The sequence below is a fragment of the Canis lupus genome, chromosome 22 (genome assembly GCF_048164855.1).
Source record: "Canis lupus baileyi chromosome 22, mCanLup2.hap1, whole genome shotgun sequence".
NCBI lineage: Eukaryota > Metazoa > Chordata > Mammalia > Carnivora > Canidae > Canis > Canis lupus.
The window spans coordinates 22,269,707-22,277,980 of NC_132859.1; the positions used below are offsets into that span (position 1 = coordinate 22,269,707).

Genomic DNA, 8,274 nt, shown 5'->3' on the forward strand with positions numbered 1-8,274 from the left:
GTGAGTGTGAGGGAGTAGGCAAGAGTCTGGGGGCGGAGGTGAGGGTGGGCAGTGGTATTTAGGAACAATTCTGGCTCTGTAACTTCCTAGTTCTGTGACTTTAGGCAAATTAGTTGAGCTTTGTTTTCTGCAACTACACAATAAAGATGATAATGTCTAACTTTAGGGTGCTTTCAGAGGTAGGATAGAAGACTAAGAGATAGAGAGGTCCCAAAAAGTACTGGCATTCAACAGGTGGCAACTGTTATTTTAGTTTCTATTACATTTAGGTCACTCCCCTGGGACCGTGAACTTCTTGAGCATCTGGAGCTCAGGAAGTTAGTTCACTGACTCATACAAAGTACAGATAATGTTTTCTGAACAATATGGGAATAAAAGAATACTTAATTCCATATATTTAAGTTATTTGCAGCTGAATGCTTACAACAAAATTACAAATATTTCTTTAAAAGATTTCTTTCTTCTTTCTTTCTTTCTTTCTTTCTTTTTTCTTTCTTCTTTCTTTCTTTCTTTCTTTCTTTCTTTCTTTCTTTCTTTCTTTCTTCTTTCCTTCCTACCTTCCTTTCTTTCTTTCTTTCTTTCTTTCTTTCTTTCTTTCTTTCTTTCTTTCTTTCTTTCTTTCTTTCTTTCTTTCTTTCTGACACACACAGAAAGAGGCAGAGACACAGGCAGAGGGAGAAGCAGCCTCCATGCAGGGAGCCTGAGCCACCCAGGGATCCCGATATTTATTTCTTTAAAGACAGTGTCAACAAAAGAAAGTAGTAAACAATGTGAGTCCTGTGTTGATGCAGTATGAGATGTGTGAGTGTGTGCATGTGTGGATTTATCCCGTTTTTTACTTTGCTTGTTTTGGTGATTAACATCAACTAGTTCAAATGAACACAACATCCCAAAGACAGGGTGAGGCAGGAGAAGGCTGAGATTCTCCTACATATTCTCCTAAGATCCTCTTCCATAATTGTGCCTATCACTGTATGTTCCATTCATAATTACAAAAGCAAATTAGCCTTCATTTCTTTCCAAAGTTCTAAAAGGTTGTGTGAGAGTGTGTGCCAGGATTTGGGCTTTACAGAGACATGTCTCAGATTTGGCTTCATGGTTAAAGGTGTATTCTATGGGCAGGTTTTGATGAGAGCAGTAAGGAAGCAGTACAAATAGGAGGACTTACTGTTGAGAGCCAGCTGATAGGGCAGCCCTGCAAAGCCCATGGAGTCTCCAAATGCTTGGTTCCTATAACCCCCCAAAATGATCCCCACAGGGTCAGAAGTCCTATAGCTTGGGTTCAGTGGGCTCCTCAGCGAGCATAAGAGGATCTTTGAGACCTCTCAGGGTCTCAAAAAAAAAAACCCTTTGGATAATCCTGGGACCCGCACAAAGAGGATAAACCCACTAGTATCTATTTACACTCCGCTTCGAATTCTCAAAAGCAAAAAGGAGAAGAAAAGGCACAAAGTTCTGACCTAATCATGCCAGAGAATCACTTACTTAAAAAGAGCATTGGGGCTTTTGACTTGATATCCTCTTGTGCTTGCTGACGTCTGAAGCATTATCTCTCAGCACCCATTCCTCCTCACAGAAGAGCTTACTGCTTACTGAGAGCAGAATAGGAGGATAGCAGGGACAGTGGAGAGTCTAGGAGGAGGAGGGGGAGGGCTGAGTGGAGAGGCTGACGTCAAAGAAGGGTGTCTGCTCTCTCTGGCACACTGGCTCACCTGATCCTGAGCCCCCACAGCTTCTCCATGAGCATTGTGCAAGGCTGTTTGGTATTCTTGCCTGGTTCCCTGATGGGGCTGGCTACAGACTGTCTGGTACTGCTCTCATCAGTTGCCAAAGGTTCACTGCCTGTTCCAGTTTGCCTGGAACAAAACGACTCAGGCAACACAGCTGTGCATCCTTGTGAAATTGCCTAATTTCCCATTTCAAGGCAGGATGCCCATACTCCAAGGTATAATTTAGGTTTTGGGCATGAACTAGATTTCACAATTGAATTCTGAAAGTCAGCCCTCCAAGCTGTGAGTGCTTGGGGATTAAAGCTTTCCTCCCGGTTCAATCTCTCTTTCTCCCCAATACTGATACTGATAACTATTCACTAATTCTGGATTTCCACTTACTGAGTACCCACTATGTGGCAAGCATTCTACTAGGTGATTTTTATATATTATTTCATTCAGTCATCATAAAACCCTATGAAGGAGAAAAGAACAATCTTAATCCATGTGATTGCAAGGGTACACACCCTCCACTTCCTTATTCTCCTTTTGAGTATAAATCTATGGATTTAGGTCCCTGAATAATTCAATGTGGACCTGAGGATAGATTTCTGGAGGAAAAACTAATAAAATCATTTTCTGTACATACAAACCAAGGAGACAAGAATAACACACACAGAACAAGGAGAGAACAATGGAAGATGGTCTGTAATTCATTACTATGAGGGATGTAACAGATTTTATGTGCAGTAGCTTGGCAGGGAACCCATGAAAACCAGAGGAACCCAGGAAGGTTTCCTGGAAAAGGAGAAATTTGAGCCCCTTACTACCATTCCACCATTCATTCATTTCTTCATATGTTCAACAAACATGTATTGAGGGCTAAGCTGAGTATGGCTTTGTGTTTCCCAGATAAACTGGCATCCTGATCCCAGCCATGGGGATGGCTGCTATTACCTCATTCTCCATCACGGGTACTAAAATGCATATTGGCAAAGAAAGTTCTGGCAAATTCTGAAAAGGATTTTTTCAGAATTTATCCATGAGTAGAAAACACTTTAGCACTTTGTATTTTACAGTGTGCTAATATTCAGAATCAGAACACACTTTTTAATTATGTTTGCTCCTATACAAATACAAACAAAAGGTATTTTTACTCCTACAAACCCATTTAATACTCATATTTTATATAAGACGCGTCTTATTCCCTAAAAACAAGGTTCAGAGAGGTTAAAAAATTTATTCAAAGTCACAGATTCGATGAGGAATGAAGATGAACACATAGCACAATTCAAATCCTGCCTCTGACTTGAACCCAAGAAAATAAGATCAGGATCAAAACTGAAGTACATTGCTGAAAGACTCTAATCCCAGGCTAAGTCTGGGGTGGTGTGGGGACCACCACAGCCCAACTTCAGAATGTTATCTTTTGTAGACACTCTCCTCGGTAGCAAAAGGTAGCTGCCTCTACTTTCTAGGCATGGGCTGGAGGGGAGGTGGTTCCTTACCCCAAATTTTGGTTAGCTGTTTTCCCCTTACTCTACCCACAGCTTCCACAACTCAGGTACTAAAGCGGATAGGTAAGTGGTGTCCCCCCACTCAAATGTGATCCAAATTTCTTTTAGAACCTAGAACACAGTTTAAATCCTACAGACCTAGGAATAGGATACTTTATAATAAGGCGTGCTTAAGTTCTTTAAATTCTTTTCTTCACCTGTCTCTTGTCTTTCCTGGAGAGATGGGGAGAAAACAGATCCTGGAACCAGGTATAAATTCACTCACTAGTTGTATGACATTGTATTAATCTCCCAAGTAAGCTGGCTATGTTGGGGTTCTGTCTGGTGCTTTCCATTCACCATCATATTCTCTCACTGGTTCTTTAGATTTTGCACTGAGCAGACAGTGAAGCCTGCTATCTAGGTTCCTCCTTCTACCCCAGCAAAGAGGCTCTTGTTCTATAGATGCTAGGAGTACTGGCACACAGCTGAGTTTCTTCAGGCATCACTGCCTTGCTCAGGGTTACACTCCCTTCCTAGAAAACCTGGATCCAATGAACTGGTTTCTGTGGGACTGATCTCCTTACCTTAATTTGGGAGGAATGTAAAGGACCACTTCAGCTCTGGAATTTCCCATAAGGTTGGCTGAGGCCTTCTGTGTGACTGCATCACAGCCCAACTTCTCCCCCAGCCCCAGTCCTGCTTCCTTTACTTTACTAAAAGTGTTGATTCTGGGAACACTACCAAAAAACATCCTGTATGCACATTTGTAGCTCATAGTCTGCTTTCTGGGAACCATATCTGCAATATATAGTATCCAATCACTCCTGATGAGGAAGAAGAGGATGATTCCTCCTCTTGTCATTCCTTTCCTATGTCTTACTCATACAGTAACCATTATTTCTGGTGTCTTACCTATATAGTCCTTCCATCTCATTTAATATCCCCTTAAAGTTCACCACTTTGGGGGTAGTCGTAGCCTCTCTCAGTGTACCCCTTTCCTGGTTCTAGTCATCTTAACCACGAATACCATGCTAAATGATAATATGTAAGACATATTCTTGTCATTGTATATTTCTCACATTTTTTCATCAGCTTGGAACCTCCTTGAGAAGAGACATTTTCAGATTTAATAAAAAAATATTCCTCTCACTCAGGTTTGAGGAGAAGATTGCGACAGAATAGGAGGACCTTAGGTTCCTCTCATCCCAGAACACAACTATAGAAGTATCAAATCATCCTAAATACTCCAGAAATCGGCCTAAAGATGGAAACAACAAACTCCACAACTAAAGGGAGAGAAGAGGCCACACTGAAGAAGGTAGTAAGTGTGGAAGTATTGTTTAGGGGAGAAATGGATTGCAGGTGCTGCAGAGGGGAGGGAACTGTGGTCATGAGACAGAAGGGAGAGAGAGAGAGAGAGGTATGCACAGGGGAATGCACAAGGAGAATGTTTCCCCAAAGTTATTGGCTTAGAAAACAAAAAGGGCTGAATTTTGTGAGTTTTTGCAACCAGCAGAGCTTAAAGCCTAGAGTTTGAAAGGTCAGTGGGCTTGACTAGGAAAGAGCCCAGAGGGCATTGTTCTGCTCCTAGAGAGAAGGCAGGCAAACAACCCAGGGGCAGATAGTGTGGAAGCAGTGATCTGAAGAACACCTGAGGCACACAGTTGGGAGATTATTCATTCGCTCTTCCCAGAGAGTATCTCTGAGAGGCAGTGTTCACAGAAATGTCCCTCCAGGAACAAGGGAGCTGGCCGGCACCATTTCCGTCGTCCCCTGCCCCTCAGCATAAACACAGAGCTATCTGCAGGAGGCAGCACAATGCCAACACTAGCTGCCTAACTGGTTTACATCAAGCCCCACTCCCCTGTGCTCTGGCGGGACTGCCCTTCTCAGTCAAGCTTGCTTCGGTCCTAGTGTGCCAGGCCCCTCTCCCAGAAGACCAGCACAAACCCCTCTCCACACTGCATCTCCCAGCTAGCGTTAGTTCTACAGAACCTAAGTTCTAGCAGAGTTGGTATCAGTTTTTATTTCACAAGCAGACCATAGCACACCTAGGTAAACTCACCATATTCAGGCCAGGGACTAAACACTGCCCACAGCAGGCAAGGAGAGTCTTTGCAGATGACTGGCCTGAAAGAGCAGCCAAAACAACAGCAGAGCACACATAGCACACACCAGAGACAATCCTTGAAGCACCAGGCCCTGGGTATTACATGACCTCTTCTTCATAAGGCCATTATTTTCAGGAGCAGGAGACATAACTTTCATCACATAAAAGAAGGCAGACTTAGACGAAATGCCAAGACAGAAGAATTTATCTTAAATGAAAGAACAACATAAAGCCATAGTTAGAGGTCTAAGCAGAACAGAGATAAGTAACATGTTTGATGGAGAATTTAAAGCAATAATCATAAAGATACTCACTGGGCTTGAGAAAGAATAGAAGACATCAGTGAAATCCTAACCACAGAGATAAAAGAGTAAAAAAGAATTAATCAGAGATGAAGAATGCAATAAATGAGATTGGGAAGAGGCTGAGGCGATGAACAGAAGGCTAGAAGAAGAAAAGGAATGAACTAGTGACCTAGAAGACAAAATAATGGAAAATAATGAAGCCAAACAAAAGAGAGAAAGAATTATGCAACATAAGAATATATTTAGGGACTAAATCTATTAGTGACTCTGTGACTCCATCAAGTTTTGTAATAACATTTGTATTATAGGAGTTTCAGAAGAAGAAGAAAAGAGAAAAGGGAGCAGAAAATTTATTTTAAGAAATAATAGCAGAAAATTTCCCTAATCTGGGGAAGGAAACAAACATCCAGATACAAGAGGCACAGAGAACTCCCATCAAAATCAATAAAAGCAAGCCAACATGAAGATACGTTGTAATTAAATTTACAAAACATAATGATAAAGAAAAAATCTTAAAAGCAGAAAGACAAAAGAAGTCCTTAACTTACAAGGGAAAACCTGTAAGGCTAGCTGAAGATTTCTCAACAGAAACTTAGAAGGAAAAAAAAAAAAAAGAAACTTGAAGGGAGTGAAATTCATGCTATAAATGTTTGTATTAAGAAAAAAAGGTTCAAATAAACAACATTACACCACAAGTAACTAGAAAAAGGAGAAACTTAGCTGAAATTTAGTAGAGGAAGGAAATAACAAAGAAAAATCAGAAATAAAAAATAGCGACCAGAATGAAACATAAATTAACACTGAAAATAATGACCAGGTTTTCCCCCCAAAAATTAAAATTGGCAATGCTTTAACTACAAGACCAAAAGCCAACATGAGAAATGGAAGAGAAAACAATAGATAACCATGGAAATACACAGTGTGAAAACAGATTACTATAAAAATTATATAGTAATAAATATAAAAAAAATCAGAAAAGAACAGTTAGAAAAGAACAGTTCTAAAAAACACACAAGTTACCAAGATTGAATCATGAATCTTGAATCCAAGAAATAGGAAATCTTAGAATAACAAGAATGAAAGTTGAATTAGTTGATACCAAACAGGGTAAAAACAATACAAGAACAAAAAAGTCTAGTTTGTCCAACATAAATATTGCTACTCCAGGGCAGCCCGAGTGGTGCATCGGTTTGGCGCTGCCTGCAGTCTGGGGTGTGATCCTGGGGACCTGGGATCGAGTCCCACATCTGGCTCCCTGCGTGGCGCCTGCTTCTCCCTCTGCCTGTGTCTCTGCCTCTCTCTCTCTGTGTCTATGAATAAATAAATAAAATCTTAAAAAAAATAAATATTGCTACTCTAGCTTTCTTTTGACATCAATATACATGATAAATGTTTTTCCATTTCCTCAGTTTCAATCTTCAGATGTTGTTAGGTCTAAAACGAGTCTCTTGGAGGCAGCAAACAGATGAGTCTTGTTTTTATATCCCATAGGTTTTGGAATATCGTGCCTTCTTTTTTCTTTTTTTGAGATACACTTTGATTTGACGTTTGATTTCTTATTTGGCCCATGGCTTGTGCAGTACTATGTTAGGATTTACATATTAAATTTTTAATATTTACATTGTAAATTTTCTTTGTTTTATTGTTGATCTTTAATTTTATACCATTGTGGCTGGAAAATATACTTGGTATGATTCTAGTCTTCTTAAATTTGTAATAATTGTTATGTCTCTTTTTATATGATTTAACTAGGGGATTCTTCTCTGTGTACATGAAGAAAATGTGTATTCTATTTTTCTTGGATGGAATGTTTTTATATATCTTTTAGAACCATGTTTTCTGAAGTATGTTTCAAGTAAAAATGTTCTTGTTGAAAAACAAAACCTTAACTGAGAGTACTCATTTAAAATAAAGCATATCAGAAAGAAGGTACAGGGGGGAGAAATGGGTGAAACAGGTGAAGGGGATTAAAATTATACTTAGCATGATAAGCACTGAGTAATGATATATGGAATTGTTGAATCACTATATTGTATACCGGAAACTAACATAGTATTGTACATTAACTATACTAGAATTAAAATAAAAAAGTTAATAAACCAAAATAAAAATATTCCTCTTACCAATCATATATACTGAAGACACCTAATCCTGTTGGCTAAACATTTGACAAATCCCTTGTCACTACCTCATCTTCCTCTCTCACTCATTTAATTCATTCAGCACATATTTACCGGGTGTCTTATCTGAGTACTGTTTATGTTATGGGACTACACAAAGAAATAATGTTTCCACCCTATTCTCCAGGGAGTTGTGGTTGAAAAGAAGGGCCTTGGGTAATGAGGCTACACTGAAGCCAGACTGCTAATATTCAAACCCCTCAACCCCCGTGTTCTAGCCCAGTGACTTTGGGCAAATTACTTAAGCTCTCTGTGACTTAATTTCCTCACCCATAAAATGAGATTACTAACACTATCTCATAAGATTATTGTGAGGATTAAATGAGTTAATATATAAAGGGTTTATAACACTGTCTAGCACAAAGTATTAGATCTAAGTCTGCACTCCTCAATATGGTAGCTATTGGCTACATGTGGCTACTGAGCATACCAAATGTGGTTAATTCAAATTGAAATGTTCTGGAAGTGTGA

At 39.6% G+C, this 8,274-nt stretch overlaps 1 protein-coding gene across 35 annotated transcripts in view; it reads right to left on the reverse strand.

Moving 5' to 3' along the window:
• TMEM108 (transmembrane protein 108) overlaps nt 1-8,274 on the reverse strand; it is a 349,072-nt gene that overhangs the window by 26,401 nt on the left and 314,397 nt on the right. Inside the window, exon 1 of one of the 35 annotated variants that reach the window (XM_072792742.1) lies at nt 1,486-1,622. The exons of the other annotated variants lie outside the window; for them this stretch is intronic. Coding sequence (XP_072648843.1) covers nt 1,486-1,498 — 13 coding nt within the window. The 5' untranslated portion in view covers nt 1,499-1,622. Of the gene's footprint in view, nt 1-1,485; nt 1,623-8,274 lie in introns of those variants that run through there. 35 annotated transcript variants of the gene reach the window in all.